The 22,536-nt window shown below is 42.1% G+C and overlaps 1 protein-coding gene across 1 annotated transcript in view; it reads left to right on the top strand.

The window, feature by feature from the left end:
* The window catches only part of LOC6552216 (protein tipE), a 30,738-nt gene extending 10,545 nt beyond the window's left edge, over positions 1 to 20,193 (top strand). The window contains exon 3 of the mRNA XM_001980699.3: positions 17,503 to 20,193. Within this exon, the coding sequence (XP_001980735.3) occupies positions 17,503 to 17,572 (70 nt within the window). The 3' untranslated portion in view covers positions 17,573 to 20,193. The remainder of the gene's footprint in view (positions 1 to 17,502) is intronic.
* The last annotated feature ends 2,343 nt before the right edge of the window (positions 20,194 to 22,536 follow it).

The following is a 22,536-nucleotide window of genomic DNA, read 5'->3' as shown; positions in this document are numbered from 1 at the left end:
TGCCCTTGTTCGCGAAACTCTGGAGGCGTTCTCACTTGGGCTTACACTGCGGCAAATAAGGGAAACCACATTTGTTGTGCTTGTTCCTTAGGCAGCCGTATCTTTTAGAAGTGAAACGAAAACTATCTATTTATAATTTTACATTTTAACATAGGGAGAGTAGTCGATTTAAGTAAGAGTCCTTAATATTACCTTTAAAGTTCGATATATGATTATGTTATTTATATTAAAAATATAAATTTCTTGCTGTACTTTATAAGTATTCAATAAAAGCGCATTAACTTGATTTTTAATCTCTCTTTATGTTAACCTTTCAATATTAATTTAAGCAGGTAACTGCTCGCCGAAACTAGATATAGTTTTTGATAAAATATTTCTGGTTTTTTTCTCAGTGTATGCGGGTGGCGCGACCAGTTTGCATGTAACTCACCTAAACAAGACGAACATTTGTATATTTCACAATTTCCGTTTCTGTTCCGGAACGTTGTCGCTTGCCGTTGTTCGTGTCACATCTAGTTCTTTATTTTTTTTGTGTTGCCTCCTTTTTTGTCGACTTCATTTTTTTATTCGCTATTTTTTGCTGGCCTTTTCCCTCGCCAGCAGCTCCAGCAACAGCAAAATGGGGCATTCGGGAGCTTTCAACGCAATTTGAAAGCAACCCGCCCCTGCGATTCGGCATTGTTTGTCTGTGCGGCAACATTGTACGGGTGCCACCAAGCTCCAAGTGCAACGCGCCGGAAACTAAAAGCGCCCAACAACTGAAGGGAAAAAAATAAAAAGGGGAAAAAATGGTAAAAAATGGTAAAAAAAAAAAACAAAAATGGTAAAAAGCCACTGACAAACATGCAAATAAGTCGACATCGTTTCGTGTCCATGCTAGTTCCCTGCGGCTACGGCAATCTGTAAGGAGGCGGGTGGCAAGCAAGCAGGCACAACATAATAATTTCTTAAAAGTTATTGTGGCTGCCCGCTTTTTGCTTAGCCGCCTTTGTCTATGCACAAACCACCCAAAGCCGCCAAAACCGCCCAAGCCCACACAACCACCCAACCACCACCCACTCACCTGCTGTCTGAGATTTATGGGCGCCTTCGCAGTCGGCTTTTAATTTGCCAGCCAGCCAACTCCTGTCGTCCTCTAGTCCTTTTGGACCAGTCGTCCTGAAGCCTTGCGAAACGCATCTCGACGCTCGTCTGGCAGAATGCCTCAACTTTTTGTTTGAGTGAACAAAACCCAAACCCACTGGGCTGCCTTTGTCTTTCGGTCGTTTTAATGAATTGTTGTCGCTGGCAAAGCATTTTGTAATTTATTTAATTAAACTTTTTTCACTCTCGTTTCTGCACCGCTTTGGAAACAAAAGTTTCCGCCTCGTGCTTTTTGAAGTTTCCGCGTAATGATCAATTTGAAAGGACCAAACAAATGAATGCAAAAATGAATGGCAAGGGGAACCTGCGATGACAAAGGTTAAGATTTCTCACAGATTCCTTATGTATCAAAAATGTATAGCATTCTATCTTGTTTTTTTTAATTTTTTTTGCAATTTTTTTGATGTTTGATTCTGTAGAAATTCCAAAAAATTAATAAATGTCCCAAGGCTCAAGTTCTAAACTCCATAACTCAACCTATCTTAATCGGACTTTGAAGTGGCATACCTCTAATGTTGCTGGCGCCATTCTCTAAAAATCTTCATTTAACTTTAGAAATTAAATTGTAATTTTTTTGTTTGATGTAGAAATTAAAAAAGTCCTAAGGCTTAAGTTTTAAAATCCATAAACCAACATATCTTAATCGGATTTCATTTTATTATTTTTTCCCCACTCTCTACCGATATTCCAGAAAATTTCGAAAGTTCTCCTTAGCACTTCCACTAGCTGAGTAACGGGTATCTGATAGTCCGGGAACTCGACTATAGCATTCTATCTTGTTTTGTTGTTAATAATATTTAATCAACCCAATTCAAACTCAATATGGAACACATGTCACTTACTTTGCATAAGGTTGCATAAGCAGTTAATAAAAGATAAGCCTTGGTAAGGATTCACATTTTTATTTAGCATAGGCTTTTCAAAATCAGCCCCAAGGCAGACAAAGAGTTTGGAAAAGCAGCTGAGTCCATTTTGGAGGCAGGACAAAGGCAATGCCTTTGGCAGTTTTATGACAAATGTGCCAAATCATTTGTCTAATTTGTGGACCCAAAACGTAGCAGTTCCTTAAGGATACGACTGAAATTGATTTGCTGCTCGTGCGACAGCAGAGTGAAATTACAAAGGCGATCGGCATCCGAATCGAACTCAATATGCCGGATGGGAGTTCAGGACGTGGATGTGGATGTGGATGTAGATGTGGCCATTGTGGAGCTGGTGGGCCTTTGGTAATTTCACCCGTTTTATGTGGCCAATAAATGTTTTATCTTTGTATCCAAATTGCCGCCAGCTGCGTGCATGCGTGCCGATAAGCACAGGACCCCCGTTTTCAGCTCCACTTCAACATTCCCCCCCCATCCATGATGCCAAAAATTGTTGGCCAAGCTTTGGCTGCAGTGCGTCTGTTTGGCTGCCGAAAGCAAATCGATTTATTGGCCATTAAGCCCCGGCATTTAAACCACTAATATTTCAGCCCAGTTGCATTTGCCTGCGCGGAGAGCGGGCTTTATCGCCGCCTTAAATGTGTAAAATAATTTCGTTGTCCTGCGGCCGAATGGTCGGCCATTATTGTTATCCTTAGACTGTGCGTGACTTTGCCAACTGCCTGCATTTGGATTACGACTGCAAATTGCCTATTAAAGTCGAGTGGAGCCGCCTCTGCTTCGGCATAATTTCACATTTTTGGTCACGTTCGGGCTTTTAATTTGAATTTTAACAGCTCGCCAGACACTCGACGGGCCAACCAAATGAAAATGCAATTAAATCATTCTTATTGAGCCATTGATTTAAATTTATCGCTGACTTTTAAACATGATGACGGCCATCAGCTGAATGTCAAACGAATGAAGGATTTTTTAAAGTTTAAAGACGTTTTTAAAACGGAAGAAAAGTAGGAGAACAATATATTTTTGTAGGTACGCAACCTAATTAAATTGTGCCATTTAATGCCACTGAGTTAGCATACATATCTTTGTTTCTCAACCGAATATTAATCAATTTATTTTTATACAAACGCCACACAATTTGCATGTGGAAACACATGGGAAACCGATTGACTGCATACGAAGTTAATGCCGGAAAACATCCATGACAGCCTATAAGTTCATTTCAGTCGCCCCTCACAGTTGTATAATAAATGCGTAGCCATGTGAGCGGAGCATCAATTATGATGGCTTGTCAATTAATTGAAAGCCAATCGGATTGCATCAGACCCAATTATTTGGGGAGCCAGGACCGGCCAGACGCACTAATTGGGGTTAATAAAACCAACAATGAACTGAGCCGGATTCAACAGAGGCTGATCGCATCGAAAAGGAGGCGAATGCATCTCTCGGTAATAAATTCTGGGGAAATTGAAACTGGGCACAGATCAAGGGGATTGGCAGTATTTAATTGCCATAATCAGAGATAAGACCCCAGCTAATGAATTAACCAGAGTGGCAAACGTGTCCATAACCCTTTGGTTTTAGCTTACCAATTCGTCCTGCAAGTGTCCTTTTCAGCACCTCCCCAGCTCCCCAGTTGCCAAGCTATCCATTCCCAGCCCAAAATCTCTTGACCTTGCCGGACATTTGGCACGTGTCGAGACCAACATGAATTCACAATGACCATTTGTCGTCACTCCCTGTTGTTGGATGGACCATGAACCATGAACCATGAACCATCAACCATGAACCATAAGCCATGGGCCATATCTAAGCCGCTAAGTAGCTTTCCCCCAGCAATCTTTCTGCCTTTCGGGCCTTAATATTTAAACAAGGTGGTCCTGTAAAAATGATGAATGTGCGGATTGAAAATGGAAACTCTATGCGAGCAGCGGCGCCCCATCGCTGATTAATTTTTAAGCACGAACAAGTGTCAATATAAATGGATGAATGCGTAATGTATAGAGGCCCACTTCCGAATTGCCCACCCCACGAATTGCGGGCCAGCAATTAAGCACTCTCATCGATCGATCGATTGGGTCCTTCGTCCTTTCACAGCAAATTGCACCTGACAACCGAAACTTGTCACTCGCTGTTTGTCTTTGTGTTTGTGTTTGTGTTTGTTTAAGTGTGTGAGATTGACTTTCATACGTGTGAGTGGCATACATTGCCATTGCTGTATTACATCAATATTTTGTTATAATTAACCATAGGACCTGGGGTCAAAATCAATTTCAGTTGTAAAACAATACAGCTGAAATTAATGTGCCATAAGTCCGATGGCTTATCTCATATCAATTGAAAGCTGCAGGCGCTGTTTTCTCAAATATTTGTATTAAAAAGCAGTGATGGAAAGCTACACTTAAACAATAATTTTTTTATAGCATATGCTTAGAAGCTACACGGAATACCATTTGTTCATGTGAGAAAACTGTATTTATTGGATTAATCCGCCACGAGCTCATTGAATCAATACGCAGCTGTCAACCGCTGGGATTAATGGCCAAAGTCGAGAGGAGTCAGCATTAATCTGTTCCATGTCAGATGAAACTTCACGCCGAACTCCACATCCGCGTAGGAGATATATGCCTTCCTTTCCGGACTAATTGATTTGTTACCAGACTTGCGGACTTACCAACCGAATGACTAACTGACTGGCTGACTGACTGACTGACTGACTGACTGACTGACTGACTGACTGACTGAATGACTTTGGGATGTTCACATAACTGACATGTGCTTGCCCAAAGAGATTTCGATTGTGAAAAGGACGAGAAGCCCGTAAAAGGAACCTGTACTTCAACTGGTGAATGATTCTATTTCATGGCGCGACTTTCGCTTTCGCATTATCAGAAACGAATCGAAATGTAGCCGAAAAAAAAGGAGGCGAAAACCAACTTACCGTGCGGAGGCGGAGTTTTCCGCGAGGTGTGGGAAAATCAATTTGTATGGCCATTTCGTTTGGTTGATGGTGGTGGGCAGTGGGCAGTGGGCTGCCGGAAAGTTAAGTTCCTACTAACTTTGGTCACCTTTTTTGCCTTCTCGGGGGCGTTGAATTTGGGAACGGGCCACTAAGGCTCACAACTCGCAAAGAACTTCACACGAATCGGAATTGGCTTTTGCTCTGTTTATGGACATTGTTGCCGTTGCCGTTACCGTTGCTGTTATGGCTCTTTTGTGGGGCTAATGAAAATCCAAGGCACTGGCCAACAGAGAGTTCACTTGAACTCGATTTCCCTGCCCGCACTACATGCATACAGCCATATATACTCGTTTATATATACGTACTTATATCCATGAAAAGCCGAGCAAAATCGTTGGGTTTCAGTGCGGAAATGGTCAGTCATATGCCGTGCAAGAATGTGACATGTGGAATGACTGGCTGGATGACCCACAACCAACACAACAAACCCAGTTAAACCAGTCCAATCCACCCAATCCCCCAATTTATGCGCTCTTTACTGTAATTGGCAGGGCGCCGCGAATGTGAATGCAATTTATTTTCCCATTGTTCACCGTACATTTTCCCCCTACCCTGTGTAAACAAATCGTTATCGTTTCGAAAGTGAACTGAGCTACATTTTTACATTTCACGGCTTGAAAAGGTGGAAAATAAGTTGGCCCTTTTCATGCTTTTATACCTCACTTTTAAGTTGTAATCTATCTAATTTTCTTTTTAGTAAATTTAAAGTATATGGTACTGGAAAAACTATGATATATTTAGTACTCACTTAGGCGACTGGCTTCCTTGAATTCCCTTCCTTAGCTCCTTGAAATTCTTTATTCATATGCCTTTATTTTTTAACAAGCAGCCATTTCCTTATTGTCACTGCAGGTTTTCCCTGCATTCAGGAAAACTCCCTAAGTAGCCACCTGCAGGAACCGCGATTACTGCGGAAAACCCACCCACCTCTCCTCCTGGTGGGTCAGTCGCCGAAAATAAAATGGCAAAGGCTGAATAATAAAATGGAAATGGATGTACAATATTTGTTTTGCGTAATAAGTTTTTCTAGCTGCCAGAGGCTGTGTTCTGTTGTCCTTATAAATTTCACATAATTTATGCAGATCGACGCTACGTGCAGCAGCAGTTGGGTGGCAAAATTGGGGCGTTGGGGGCTTTGTGGGTGTGTGGGTGTGGGGCATTGAAAGTGTGTTTTCCCTTTGGGTGGCCATTGTGAGGGCAGTCGAGCATTTAACATAGAAATAACAATAACAATTTAACAAATTGTCGCCATTGCTTTAGCTGGTTCGCCCTCTCGCTCGCACCAGCGACTGAGCGTCTAGCCGAGCAACAAAAGAAATTTACTCGCAATATATTTTACTTGGCTTCCTGCTCTGTATATATGTGTATGTTGTATGTGCATATAAATATGCATACATACATATACATATATTTTGTGAATTATTTGCCTGCCTAAAAGTTCCTCAAATTGTTTGTATGTGTGTGTGCGTTGGGCGGGGTGGACGGAAGTGCCACAACATTGCCAAAGAGGGGCAAAAAACTCGGGGTAGGGGGGAGGTCAGAGGGCAATGGGCGGTGGGCGGTGGGCGGGTGAAAAATCCACCCACGCGACGAACGCCCCAACAGTCGGCCCTTGGCACAAAAGCTGGTTAGTCAGCCCGGCGACTCCGCTGTACATGTGTTGGTTACTGTTTCCGCGTGCGTGTGTGTGTGTGTAACTGTGTTTGCTGGCCACACACACACACACAAACACACACAAAAAAGCGATGAACTCATAAAAAACTTATGAAACTAATTTTGTTTTGCTTGCTTTTGCTTTTTGCTTTTACATTTGGTTTGCGTTTCTGTTGCTGTTTCGTGCACCCATTAAAAGTTGAGTTAAACAGGGTATGCCTTATACCGAAGTATAAAACAGGAAAGAAGAAGCAGCTACCATGGTATAGGATATGTATACTGTTCATTTCTGGCAGACTAAGATTAATTAAACAAATATTTGTTAAATTCACAATTCCTAACGCTCAACTTCGCTCTTTTTAATATTTGTTTTATAAAGCAAACATGTTTTCTAGGAATTTAAAAAAAAGAGGTATCTTGTAGTCCCATCGCCCAGCGACTCAACATTATGCTTGCCATTGGCACGGAGAGTTGCCTTCGCCGACGCCAGCGTTGTTGTCCTTTGACTATTTAACTGGCCCCGAGACATGCCAGTGTGTGGGTGTTCTATAATCGCTGTGTGTGTGCGAATGTATGTGTGTGTGTGTGTGATTGTTGGCTCATCGCTGGCTTTTGCACGGCATTTGGGCATGGCCAAGCCAAAAGCGTGTGCCAGTCAACTTTTTGTTTTGGCCATCCGCTTGACTTTAGTTTTTGCTGGCAATGAAACCGAAAATATAAAACCAATGCCCAGGCGGCAAATGAAAAATCAATATTATTGCAAATTGGCCTGCGTAGCCGGTTATCCTTTCGGTGAGTGGAATGGCAGCACGGCATCTGATTCGATCCCCTGACCTCTGTCTCCTTTGGATGCCACTGTTGCTATGCGATATGAAAGCAGGAGACCAAAGGAACTACAGCAACCATGGGAACCATCCTTTGCCATCCTTTGCAATCCTGTGCCATCCTTTGCCATCCTTGCTGGCCAACGACGTGTCAGCTGTGTGTCCATGAGCGGAATACTAAGTGACCGATTCCTGAGCACACACACACAATCACACACAGCCACACACACTCGTAGAAGGACTGCCACAAAAGGCGCCGTCAAGCGGAAATATTGCCATACGCTGCGTATGAGCAATGCGTAATTTTAAATACATTTATGCGCAATATTCTCGATTTATTCGTATGTGCCCTTTTTATTTTTGCTTCTTTTACTGTACCAATCGCTCTACCAAATTGCATAGACGAATTTAATGATGCGTCCCGAACTGGGAATTTCGTGCACTTTGAGGTGCCTTCGATTCAGTGCCTTTCAAAGCGTTCCCTTGTAACCATTTCCTTTTTATCGAACTCAGCTGCGTTCCCTAAGGATGACTTAAATACGAAATTGGGTGATAAATAAATAATTAATTATATATACACAAAAAAACCTTAGCAATCTGCTAAATCGTTTATATCAATCCTACTGCTTAAGTATTTTGAATTGTCTAACAATCGTTATTTAATCCATTTTTGGTAGATAATTCTGTCTGTCTGTACTTCATTAAATGTTTTAATTGAAGTACATTTACATCTACAGATCAATTATATATTTACCAATGCTTTTAATGAAGAGCAGAAGACGTTGTCTCGTTAAATATTCATGGACTGGCAAAACTTTGCTTTAAATAATTAGGCCAGTTGCAACTCCAAGGCACAAGATCCCAAAGGAATCAGTGTTAATTAATATTAAAAGTCTTATGGGTCAGTGGTCGTTATAATCCTGAAAAGGGGGACAGTGGTCCTCCTAATCTAACCATATCAGCTCATGCCACAAGACCCAAACATTCTTCGGGAAATTTTCATTGTTTGTTTATGAAAATGGCAGGACTTAGGCCGGAAAACTTTTTAATTAGTAAATCCCAATTAAAATGCAAAATGTAATATTATCACGGCGTGCCCGTCTTACTACCAATTATTCTTCAATTTGCTGATTGGATTAAGATGCGAAATTGAATTAGGTTACCGCATTAACGAGCTACAACTGAAGCGGAAATGCTATCTGTGGGGAGATGATGGATTCTGTTTTGTGTCCAATTAAAATGCTTCATAATTTATTTTTCCAAATAATTCCATTAAAAGCTCAGAAATCGACGTCTGATGAGATGAATTTGGCCGACGAGTAACGTAAACTCGATAAAGATAGAAATCAGTTGGAGAAAAAGTGCTCAAAACATTTACAGCCACCGGTGGAATGAGACGAGATGAGTTGGGCTGGTCGGGGATTGGGATGGAAAATCGGAAAAATCTGGAAAATTCAGTGCAAAGTGAAGCGCAAAAAGCAAAAGCATGCCCTGCTCTAAGGACACGGCGGCTGCTTTTAAGCACTTTTATGCTGATGCTGTGATTTTTTACAGCTGCCATTTCGAGGCGGCACCGCCAACTTCAAAATGCCATGCCATGAGATGGGATGGCAGCCCAGGATCTTCCAGTATACCAGTATCCGAATGGAATGGAATGGAGTGGAATGGAATGGGCTGCTGATGGTGCGTGCGGTGCATCTTCGACAAGTTGGAGGGATGTGACGCAAGTCGATGGTCGGGTCGTTAGGCAAAACGAGTTCCAACGCGACTATGCCAAATGATGTTTGACTATGGCAGCAGCTGCTCCTCCATCAGCTCCTCCATCAGCTCCTCCATCAGCTCCTCCAGCAGCTCCTCCAGCAGCTCCATCAATTTTTAAGGAGGCACAGGGAGAAGGGGAGGCCTACGAGTGTATATATTGAATTTTGTGGTAATTACAAGTAACTCACTTGGGCTCATTCACAAGCGAGTGGCGTTCGCCCTGTAGCTCCTTCACGTTTTCCCCCAACATTTTCCCTTGCCAACAACTGGCGCTTTGCATACTTTTTGGCGCCCAAGCTGCTGACTGGGTTTGTTGACTCGCCCACTCGTAATTGGCAACGCTTCACTTGGCCCATGCCACAATGTTTGCCCAGCATTGATAATAGAAATGGGTTTAAAGTTGCCAAACAAGTTGCGAAAATATTTTCAAATTTTCTTTTTGGGTCAACTTGTGCCAGCGTCACAATGGCCTGCTCAAAAAAACAACTTTAACATAGAGAATTTTGTGCAACAATGGGTATTTTCAAATTAAGTATGTTTTCCACTCACTCAACTTTTAATATGAAGTTTTTATCAAAAATAAGTCTGACGTCTCCCAAAACTTTTTATATTAATTTCTTATAGAAATATTTTTGCGAAAATATTGTTTTGATATGAATACTGAATATATAAAAAGGAGTTTACCATAGACGATAGAAATCCATTTAGAATGGCACAGTCTATATGAACTTTGGCTTAGGCGAATGGAATTAGTGAATTAAATGCGCTAGCCCGCTGAAAATGCACAAAAGATGCAACATGACATAATCCTTTAATGAATCCTGTCCATTGTCCTGCCAACTGCTGCTCCTAAGCTCTATTATGTCCTTCGTCCCAGCTTGGCCCCCATTTGCCCAAGACTCCAAAGAAGTAAGCCGCAATAATTGAGATAAAAATGTGCAATTAGTGCGGAGTACGCGTTGGCTTCGCAGCTTTGGCTGCGGGGATTTTACGCAATTTACGTGGCCAGCGGAGCTCAGCGGGGAAATTGGTGGCGGGAAAAGCGGGGAAATGGGAAAACCCAGGATGCAAGAGGTGCGCCTTGGCTTTCTGCCATTTCTGTTGTGCGGTTTGGCCATCAAAAATAAAAGCGAGTGGCGAGAGTTTTGCCTTAAACGCCGCATTAGCGCCAGTCCACACGGTTTTTAAGGTGTGGTGGTGGAAATGGCGGAAAATGGCATGGGAAAAGCGGAAAAGTGGAATGCTGACGCTTTGACTACTCTGCGCTGCAGGCTGCAGGCTGCAGAATTTCCCGCAACTTTTTGGTAGAAGCCGCCCGTTTGGGAAAACCCCCATACCGAACCAAACTCAAAACCGAAGCTCTGCGGTGCAACACTGGTTTGCCCTCTGACCCGTGCGTTGTTCCGAGGGCGATTGTGTGTTCCTTGTTGTTTTACTTATTTGCCGCTTGGTATAATCTCAATCGCAGCACTGGAGCAAGGACATGCTCTATTGCAGGCAGCAAAGAAAACAGAAAACAGGAAAAACAAAAAACAAAAAACACAGAACGTGGGCCAAATAAATATAATAAAATAAAAGGACACCCTCGGGGGTCGAACAGCAGCGGCAGCAGCGGTTATGGAAATAAATATTTGTTAATGTTTTATTCACTCAACTGTTATGGCACATTCGTTTGGGAAATATTTCATATTTGCTCTTTACACTCACTCCCACAACAGCATGCCATTAAGGCCCCAAAAAAGCTTAAAGGCTATGGGGTAGTGCATATAAATTATGACCGGAATGTGTACAATACGAGTACATACACCCAGTTGCGGATGCAATTGCGATTTAAAATTGAAGCACAGCCGAACTTTTGCAGTCACTTGGAGTTTGGAGTTAATAACTTAAATGTGTAATCCATTTGAAAGCGCTTGTTGTCAACGCTGTGCTCTGTGCGCGCCAAACAATGGCAATCCAATTAAAATGCAAACTTGATTCCAATCAACACATTTCAATAATCGCATTACGCATACGCCGCGTTGTCGCGCACAGCCAAAGCAGCGAATTCGATTTAACAATTAAGGGGGTTGCACACGGAGGTCTGGAGTGCGGAGTGCGGGGTGCGGGGTGCGGGGTGCGGGGTGCCGAGTGTCACGGAATGATTTCATTAGCCAAGTGGAACGGGAGGCGTCACCAGAAACCACCGATAGTCGCTAACCGAGTACCGAAAACCAGAAATCGAAATCAAACTCGAAATCAATGCGAGCAAACGGCAAATAAATCATTTTGACCGACCCTTTAACGAACATGACCCAAAATTAAATCCAGGCTCAAATGATAGCCTTTGGGCTGCCAGTCTACGTGCCCTGCCATTCCTCCGGTTCAATCTGATATTCAGCCCTCAAGTGGAAATCATATTAGGGGAAAAAGAAATGTGCGAAAAATTGAGAGACCTGCTGATTGAGTTGTGAGCGGAAATTAATCAACGGAAACTAAATTTCTGGGCGCACACGGGGCTTTTCAGGCTTTTTCTCTTTGCAGAGTGAGAAATGCAATTTTCTTTCCAGACAAAACGAAATTTTAAATTAATTATTCATATACGAGTAGTATCATTATTTTTAAAAGAATTCTGCAAATGATTAATTTTCTGCAGATACCTTCTATCATGCTCCTACTCCATTCACAATTGTTACGTATTTTATATTCATTTTTTAAAAATGAGTGTTTTTTTTTTTGGCGCATTGATTGCAAGCACTCATCACACGCCATCGAATATAAAAATGTTTATTTGCTCAAATCCTTTCGGCCAGTTTGGATTTTTCTATTCCCTGGCCAGCGGGCTGGGCTTTATTTATGGCCAACGGACCAGACATCACGTAGCTCTGCTTTGATTAATGACAGCATCTTCATCAGCTTGGCCCACTGAGAAATGTCCAAACTGAAAGCCATGCAAACTTTACACAACATTCGCTGGCCGAAAAGTTTGCCGGGACACAGGGGCAGATGATGAATAGTCGGTGCTTTCAGCCCGGGCTACTTAATATCAATGCCCCAGTGTCGACTTGGCCAATACAAATGTACCGCCCCCCTTTATTTGAGTTTGAATTCTTGTTTGAGTTCGCCTGTGTTCGAGTTCCAATTGCAAGTTGGCAATTGAATTGGGCCACGCCCGCGCAAATGACAAAACAAAAGTTAGCAACGCCCCGCTTGTTTTTGGCTTCAAGAATGCAGCTCGACTGTTGTTTAACTTTGGGCTGAGTGGGTGTCAGTGAATTGATTTGAAATGTCAGCCAGCGGGGTGACCTACAGCTATGGTTGCCATTGGATGTGTTCAAGGTGGCCCCACGATACATACTCGCAGGACGAAGGACATGCTCAACAAGTATCCGAAGCAGAATGTATCTGCAGTTGCAGCGCCTTGACACACAAAACTTTGCCGCGTCCATGAGGCAGTCACGTGCCATCAGCAGCACCGCAAGGAAAAGGCCTAACCGAATATTCATTCTAGTTGGGAGCTTTATGCAAATCTATCTCCCCCAGCACCCACGTTTCCAATTGGAGGAAGGGCGACGGCGACGGCGACGGCGAGTGCGAGTGCGAGGGGCGGCTAAGCACTTCTCAAATCGTGAGCGACCTCGACGCACCACATTTTACCATCAACTCAGACGACGAGGACAAGCGCTCGGCGCTTTCATTTGCATTTAAAGTGCTGCCATATGGCCAGCAGTATAGCAATATCATCGGTGTATGTATAAACACCACCCATACATCCACACACCCAAAAACACCCACCTATCCGCACACCACCCACTGCGTTCGAGAAACGGAGAAACGTGCCCGGGCATATAAAGGATGTTAAAAAATTTAAATACCCAATGTACATACAGATATACGCAAATGTTTTCCAATGCACTTTTTCAGTTTTCAAATTTGCCTGCCACTGCAGTTTTTTTTTTTTTTTTGTCTTTGAACACACATGGAAAAATATAATAGTTGTTCAAGGATTAACACTCTTTTGGAATTTTAATTAAATGTTTGTTCTTTGTTTGCAGGCGACACTTTTTATCAGCAACAATATTGCATAGAGATAAATGTATCATTTAGAATCCATGCAAATGAAAATGCTATAAATATAAAAATGATAATATTGTTGCCAAACAAATTGTTGAATATGCTTTTTGAAGAAGACTGCTTCAAACTCTTGCGTTCATCGCAAGAACTTGATTTCATCAGTTAAAGTTTTCACAGACGAGTGGAAAGCGGTCAGCGTGCCAAAGCGAATCTGAAAATGGTTTGCCAAGCTGCAAAGATTTCCCAGTCAAAAAAAAAAGAAAAGTCGGAAAAACAAAAAGAAAAGAAAGAAAACTGCTCTGAGCCGACAGCCAAAGCTCGTGTCCTCTCAAAAATGTAACTAATGAGATTTTAAGTTTCTCCCACTTCCACCTCCACTCGACACTTGTCAGTTTTGTGTGGGTGTTCCGGGTGTCCTGGGTGTTTTGGGTGTTTCGGGTGTTTTGGGTCTTTGGAGTGTTGTGGGTGTTCTGGGTGTTTTGGGTGTCGACGTTTGTGTTTACTTGTCGCCTGCAGGCGGCGGATTTGGATAGGAGCCGAGATTCTAGCTGCGATCCAGGTGCCGGAGTCCAAAAGTCCCCAGCCCGCAGCATTCTGACCTCTGGCACCCTCACCTTCGCACTTTCCGCCGGAAATCTGCCCGCCTGCCAGTTGTATCTGTATCTCTGTATTTGTATCTGTGCACGGCAGAAAATTTAAAATTCAAAAAAGTAGAAATATTAAAATTTCCAACTATCATTGAACGAAAACTATATTTTTAACCCATTAAATTATGTACAAGTAAAGGTTATTTATATTTGAAATACATATGTATATATTTTGTTTATAAAAAATTCACTTCTTGAAAAGGATTATTTCTTATTTTTGTAATCCTGCTAAGCTTCTGTAAGTTTTATCCCCTTGGTGTGCATTTCGCTCAGTGTACCGCCGCACGTTGTTGTTTTCACGCGTCCGAAGCGGCTGTCCTTGCAGCGCCTGCGACTTGTTAGCAAAGTTTGTGGGACTTTTGGCCAAATGAAATTTTAATGTACCGTGTTTCGGGTTGAATTTGGCCAGCCTATCCCCCAGTCGCCTGGCAGGCGTGGCGCGTGTAATTTAATTTTCACCGAGCATTCAGCAGGCCGCAGTGTCAGTGTCGCATTTTCAAATTAAATACGTTGGAAGTTTTGCAGTCCTGTATCCTGAGGACACCGGCACTCCCAGGCCCACCTGCACACACACACGCACACACCTGTTTGACCTGGTTTTTTGCAGATTTTCTTGGCCAAGTGCTGCCGTTGGCCATTTCTCACTGCCAGTTGGCATTTACATTTACATTGCTTGTTGTCGCTTGTAATATGCTTCCTTTGGCCCCAAGGATTCCCGCCCACTTGGGCGGCAGTTAATCGCACAAAGTTGTGGAGTTTCTCTGCCGAGATCTCCTCCTTACCTTGGCTCTTATTTCAAATGAGTTCCTGGCCAAATCAAAACTTTGACAAGTTTGGAGCTCTGTGTAAATCGCAAAGGAAACCTCATAGTTTCCGTCAACTGCATACGTTTGCCGGCCTCAAAAAGTTATGCGCAGTAGGCATATGTTTGCAATCGATTGCATTCACAAATTCAATGGAAAAGTTCAAGTTTTACTTGCAACAAAGTGACACAAAGCAACCGACAGACAACCGCAGGCACTTTGCTGCTTTTCATGGTTTTTATGACTCTCGAAACTAATTTCATGTTAAATGCAATTGAAAAGGCTTTTTAATTGCATTGGCATCCTTTATGTTTTCAATTGCAGTTGCAGTTGCAGTTGCAGTTGCAGTTTCACTTCTACCATCAGCTGCACGACAACAATTTGTGCTCGAATTTGTTGCATTTTTAATTGGAACACAGTTTCAACAGCTTGGCAACAATTTGCACACTTCCCATGTTCCATGGGTTTGGCCCCATCTCTGCCCCACTTTGGTGCTCCCCTAATGCAACTGCATCCGCTCCCTTTTTTTGATGCTGATGAATGGTCAGCACCAGATGGTGTCCGTCTCCTGGCTTTTAGGCCACTCCAAACTTGAAGAACTCAGCAGCTCTTGCACTTTGCAAAGGGCGTAAATGGTGTTCACTTGCAACTCCATTTCACGCTAACTTCGAAAAAATGTTGAGTGCAGGGCCAAACAATAAAAGGGATAATTTGATTTTAAGGCAAATAAGTACTTCGACTTTTATATAAATTTATCTGTTGTGCATGAAAACGTTATGATACACTAAAAATAAATTCAATCAAACTCTCCTTTCTTGGAATTATAGTAAAGTGCTCCCTTCCGCAGAGCTTAGCTTGAATACAAAAATTCACAGAAATGCTCCAACTTTCTAATATTCACTTTAAACGTAGCTTAATCTTGCATCTAATTTGGCCAACTGAGTTATTCATAAGGAACTTATGCATAGGTAAAATATTGTTTTAGGAAACTACTTGCCCTTCACCCCCGTTGCCCCGTTGAAGCTGGGAAAACTGGTTCTTAATCTCTTAAAAAAATATGAATTTTTCCAATTCAATGTTTTAAGCTTCTCGTTTTAATTATGGCCCTTAAGCGCATTTCGAGGAGTTGCCAACACTCGAAAGTTTCCGTAATATCTTTTAGTTTCTGCCTGTTTTTGTTTATTTTTGCTCCGAGCCAAACTTGCTTGAACAAACTATTTTGAACTTTCTATGAACTGACCAGCCCGAGCGGGTGTGGGAGTATGAATTTAAGTATGTAAGTCTGGGGATTTATTAAAGACAAGGTAGTACAGCTTCCGCTGGAGAAATGAGATTTTTATTTGGCTTAATGTGAGTTCGAAATGTGAATGTGAGATGGCGAGTGCAGACAGAGAGTAAACACAAAGTCGAAAAGAGAACTAAAGTAGAGTGCCAATAAAGCGAACAGACAAAGCACAGTGGGGACCATAAGTACGCGTATAAATTACATTCGAAATAGTAAGCGAAAAGGCGATTGTTTCGCATTGCTGTGCTTTGTTTCGTTACCAATCCCAATTCCATTCCATTCAAAGGACCCAACCTCCAATCTCCATCCTCCATCCACATCCGTTTCCGCAGAGCAGCGCAGCGCTTGTCGCATGGAAATCCCCTAAATACAATAAATTTCACATTTCATTTAATTCCATTTCATTTACAATGCGAAACCGAATCCGCAACAAGCAAACAAAGGAGCTCCAATCCAGTGGGTGGCCATGATAAAGAAGCCGAACCACCAGCCGCCAACGAAGCCAGCCATCAAAGGGTGGGGAAAAGCGGAAAAATGAGGAAAACTGAGGAAAACTGAGGGAAACTCAGCTGGAGAAGCAGTCGTAGGTCTTGGGGTCAAGCAATGAAAGAAATGCGGAAAACAGAAAATATGTACAAGTGTATAGTACATGGCAGTGTGTTTAATAAATAAGTGTAACAATTGAACCGAATAAATGAAATCAGGACTCGGGAGCATTCACTTTGCTGCTTGAGGAAATACAGGTGCATACAAATGAATTCGCATTTAAGGAAAAACATTTTCGCAATAATATTTATACAAGCCTCTGTTTTTAAATAAACAGAAAAGCTCTACAAAACTATATTTCACTTTGAGATAAACGCATAGTATATAACCAAATAGCAGATAAACTAAAATGGATTGGCAGAAGTGGATTAAATTTTCTAAATTACCCAGCTTGGCTTCGAATTTGTGCTCAGCTGGAGTAAGAACTCCAGGACAATGCAATGCAATTAGTGAAACACGGATGACTGATGGTGAAACTGGGATTAGTTTTCCTTGTTTGTGCGGCTCAACGTGTTGCAAGAAGCAAGTGCAGCAGTTGTCTGCCTGCACACGGTGCGATAAAGTTTTTGGCTTTTCCCTTTTCCAACTTACCTATTTTCCGATGTTTTTCCCCCTTTGCGCTGTGTCTTTAAACTTTTTATGCTGGGGCAATGAAAGTGGAGTGAACTTTATTCGGGGCTATACCATAAGTCTCTGAGATGTTCAAGTTATTTAGATGCCATCAGATACATAAAATGCAATCACTAAAGGTTTAGAATGAAGTAGTCAGTCTTATCGTATTGGAAAATTTGATATCTCACAAAAATCCCACAAATAATATTCATAAATACCCACTTTAAGCTATGAGCCAAGCTGACCCGACTATTTTCTTCCCTTTACAGTGATACTTCGATATCAACGCGAGTGGATATGCTCACGCCAGCTATTGAAGTCTACAAGCCGCCCCTCTGACACAAGGACGACACTGTGGAGAGCAATTTAGGGAATCCCTCGACGAGTAGCGACTTCTAGCAGAACCTGATACAAAGCCCTGCGGAACTAGCCAAGGATAATCTATTTGTTCTTCCAACATAGTGTCGGCGAACACAGGAAGCGAACTTCGAATGGAGATGATAGATGGTAGATGTGTGGATGGGTGGATGGGTGATGGCCAAAAAACTGGAGACACGACGACCGAACTATCAGTGGTTTTAGTGCGACTAGGCGAGCAGAAATGAATCAGATTAATGAGACACAAACGGACACAGACACAGACACAAATAAATTAATGATTGATCCAACTGAATAATTCCTAAGATTGATTAAATTTAGTTACTTTTTAGCGTTAATGATTTTTAAACCAGCCGACGCAGGAGGAGCAAACCAACAGAAGTGTTAATCGGTTAATGAAATAGAACGAAGTCTAGTTTTAAGCTGTGGCAGTGGCAAATGTATTTGTATCTCTAGCCGCGTATGCAACATAGTATATGTATATGTGTCTGTGCGAATAAACCATATAGTACGAGTACGAGTATATGCGAAATTTGGCAATGTGTAAATTTAGTTAAAAGTGAAGTATCATCACGGATGTAAAACAATGGCTAAATGGAGACAACAAACACCTAAACAGAAAATGCAATGAATAATTTTTGTACTGCTGAAAGGGAAACCAAGTGGAAAACAGAACATTAACGTTAAGTGTACAATTTTGCATTAGGTAATGAATAAGTTTGTAATGCGTTAGTAATTAAATACAATAAAATGTTCAGCTAATCACATGGAAAGCAAAAGCAAACCAAAACTACAAATGCAAGCAACAAAAACGAAGTAACGAATATGCAATTGGAAATATGTATTCAAATGGAAATTCGGCCAGCGGCAAAAAACATTTTACGCTTCGTTTAATCGCTTCACACAAATGTAGACACGCCACGCCTCATTTTATATAGAATCCGCCCACATTACACACACACACCCACACACACACACCCCGCCCCCGACCATCAATCGCTTTTGGTTTGCGCAGTAGAAATCGGGTTACAAAGTTCGTCTTAGACGAGTATGCCCTCGTATACCCTTCACGAAGTGCCCCAAGTTGAGAGAATTTGTTCAAATTTCAATCAAGAAATTTCTCTTATTTGCATTACTCAATGTTGTCCTATCGTATTTTTGGTCAAGAAAATAACCGTGTCTTTGTTGTGTAGTAATGGTTAAAATGTTTAAAAGGATAATTCAATAATGAACGTTTTTGACTGTGATCATTTGAATGAGATGTAGAGAAATATGATATTATTGAGTATTGTTGTTGACAACAAAAAATTACGAAAAGCAATTAACTTCTCGGTCATGATTCAATCATCCACCATCAATCATCAATCCACCAGCACGCCAAAGCACATTTCCCCATCAATTAGTGTAGTGTAGTTAGATCACCCACCCACTTGGCATTATGGCATTATGATTCTCTTTAATTTCGAGGCTAATCACACACACACACACACACGCACACACACATACACCCCATCGTGCTTGACAATATTTAATTTCTAAAGGGAGTTTTTCAATCATTCCATCCTAAGGACATTGACATGCTGCGCCCAATTTGTAACTAAACCCGCTTATTCTGTTCCACATTGAGATACAGAGGCTTTGACAAAAGGACGAAACGAGAGTGAAGGAGACATTAGGGGATATTGAATGTTAACATTTATTTGTATAAGCTGCAGAAACATTGTTGGATTTAGAGGAACCTGCATAGTTTTTTGATATTCATGTAGAAACATGTAAATGCCACTCACTAAACTTAAGAGTATGAGAAGTAAAGCTACCGATGGCATCAAGGATAATTGCATTATATTTGTAATATCAAAACTGTTCATAGTTAAGACGAGCCTAGCCACAGGAAACCAATTAAAAACAGAGAACACACAAATAACAACAAATGTATATAAGCTGACTAGGAAATTGGTAATGGAAACTTTTGAAAACAAAACAAAAACCAAAACAAAAAACCAAATACAAAAAAAAAATACAAACGAACTCAAAGAAGCTACAACAATGGGCATATAATTTTGATAGTTAAGCTAATTTTAATACATTTTTTAAGATACAGCAAGAGGGCAAAGGTACTACGATACGATAAGGAAACCAACAAATAGGAAAATTCAAACCAAATGAGGAGAAGCCGTGAAAATTATTCCATTTTTACACACCCTCAAAAATGGGGGCTCGTTAATTGGTTTTGTTGTTAACAGTAAATAATGCAATAAACATTCGCGTATTTCTTACTATTATTGTTATTATCATTGTTGTTATAATGGAAATTTGAATTCGCGATGTGCACAATGATTTTTTATACACCGCAAATTGGCTTAGTCAGTGCAAGGAAATTCGTTTTTTTATAAATTCCATCAACTTAAGAGCATGTCTGGCATTTTAAAGCCAAAAAGACACCACACACGCATTGAACAATTGACATTAATTTATACACATATAACGACGAGAGAAATAATGGAAAATAATAGAACTAGAACGCATATTGAATAATAAATGAGACATACATATTATTGAAAGAAATTAAAAACGAACATTACGAAACCGATTCAATTCCTAGTGTTTTAATTGGCTTCAAAGGGAGTGGCAAAACTTTTGCAGCCTTGACGATTCCATGAACTAAACTAGCAAAGTGCCCAGGATCCCCAGCCAAAACCACCAGCCGGCAGAGATTATCCGATGGCATCGTCCGTCATTCCAGGCCGCTGGTTATCCTCAGATGCAAAATGAGTTTAGGAAAGGTATCCACCCGAGCCACCGACATCACAATGGAACTGGGATTGGGTGGTGCGATTGGGTGGTGCGCTGTTTGGCGACGCAGCCGCGAGTTCGCCACCACCGACAACAAAATGAAATGAAGTGAAATGAAATCAAAGGCATCCATCGCTGGTGGAGGCACCAGAACCCAACGCATAGGGGCACACATGTGCACCATGGCGGCTCAGGGGACTTGGGGCTGGGAAGAAGACGTACACTGGGCGAATGGAGTGGATTCTTTTTATTCTCTGAATAAGAAATGTTCCTGAATATATTATTACTCCGAAAGTCTCGGGGAAACTATTCAAATGCGCCAATCTTTTTTACTGCATATCCTAGACTTCGTTTTCTGCAATTTAAAATAATTCAGCAGAGAATTCGCAGTTACTTTATTACTTCCCATAATTCAGAGAGAAAGTTTTGCCAGCCAGTAAATCCTTCGCTCGCAGAATTTTGTTTCTGTGCTAATTTCCCCACCTTATGGGAAAGTTCATCCGCACATCCTTGCCGCCAGATGATGTTTACGCTTGAGCTGCAGCATTGGCAAACACAATCTACATGCCACAACCCCTCGCCACCCCCACTCCTTTGATTTTCCAGCGGTTGGTGCGTTCGTTGAGTTCGCGTATGGGGAAAAGAAAGCGCCGTGGCTTCTGATAGAAACCAGGAACCAGGAACCAGAAACCAGAATCCAGAATCCAGCAAACAGCAGCCACATCGTTCGATTCAAGTTGTTTGCCCTCCGCAACCCGAAAACTGAGTTAGCCCAACTCTGCGGCGGTTCTCTGTGCTGGAATACTATACACATTCCGTAGGAAAAAGTTTTGGGGCAGAAGGGAGCGATGTCATAACCGTAAGCCCCAGTTGATCCGTCATCGATTAGTGTGGCAGGAAGCGAGTCCCTCATACCGGATGCTCGCCCGCAAATCCGGCCACAAAGTTGCGAGCACAAATCGCTACAAGAACGCAGGTCCTCGGGCTATGCGTTTCCTCAACAGGTAACTAGTAGCCATGGTAAAATGAACTGGGGTACATCAAATATCTAGGAGCTCACTAAAGTAATGAATATAAATATTAAAATAGTTATATTTATTGTATAGATAAATATAGAAACGATTTCCCAAAATTTAAGTTTTTTAAGTACTTAAATTTTGTTCGAAAGTCAGTATCATTTCGGAATATTAAAAACAGATCTCAGTTATTTACATTTTCATCGGCTTATATGAAGACATTGTACCCCTACCACAAATGCAAACATCCCAGCGATTGATGGCTCGAAAATGCGCAAAATGGGGGGCGATGGAAGGGCTCCACTTGGCGGAGCAATTGAGAGAACAACGAGCTTAACAAGCTGCCAGAGCTCCGGGGGCGCTTTTTGTTTCCGTCTGTCCTGGCTGCTCCAACTCATCCTCCCCATCCTCCTCCTCCTGCGATGTGAAGGAGGAGCAAAGCGGCAGGTAGTTGGCACTTCAATTGAACACATTAATGTGTCACTTTCGTCGGATCCCGGAGCGAGTTTCGGTGCGTCGGCAATGCCATAAATCAACACCCCGGCCATCGCCATGGAGAGCTATCGATTAGCCGGGCTCCAACCTTCGAATTGGAGGCGTCAAGCAAATGGCATGGGGCTGGTGGAGCTGGTGGGGCACGAGGATTGGGGCAGGCGGATTGAGCCATGAAGCGTGCTGCTGCAGCGGTGAGTGCGACCACCAAATACCTGGACAGGTAGCTCTCCTCGCACCCTGGGCCTTACACTTATGAACTTGACTTTCGGTTAGCTAACAGCCATCAACCATCAGCCATCAGGAGCCCCCTTCTTCCGGCCCAGTCCGCTCGTCATTGGTTCCGGCCAGACACGAACGGGTATGAAAAGGTTCGCATGACTGCAGGAAATTACCATAATTTCAATTTAAGAAATTAAACGAATTCCGTTCTGAGCTGCAGAAAAGAGAGCAGCGCCGACCGCCAAAAGAGTTAAGGTTTAAGGAGTCCTTGCAGATTTGTGTAGCTGATACAAGTATATGTGGATAAATCTACCTGACAAAGTGGGTGGAAAACTACTTCCTTGTGGGGGGGGACTTTTCTCTTTCTATTACTCAATGGGGCTTTTACAGAATGGTTATCAT

Source organism: Drosophila erecta, unplaced genomic scaffold, assembly GCF_003286155.1.
Source record: "Drosophila erecta strain 14021-0224.00,06,07 unplaced genomic scaffold, DereRS2 tig00000000-arrow-pilon, whole genome shotgun sequence".
NCBI classification, from domain to species: domain Eukaryota; kingdom Metazoa; phylum Arthropoda; class Insecta; order Diptera; family Drosophilidae; genus Drosophila; species Drosophila erecta.
Note: the sequence above shows the minus strand (reverse complement) of the source record. Positions and strands in the feature narration are given on the sequence as shown.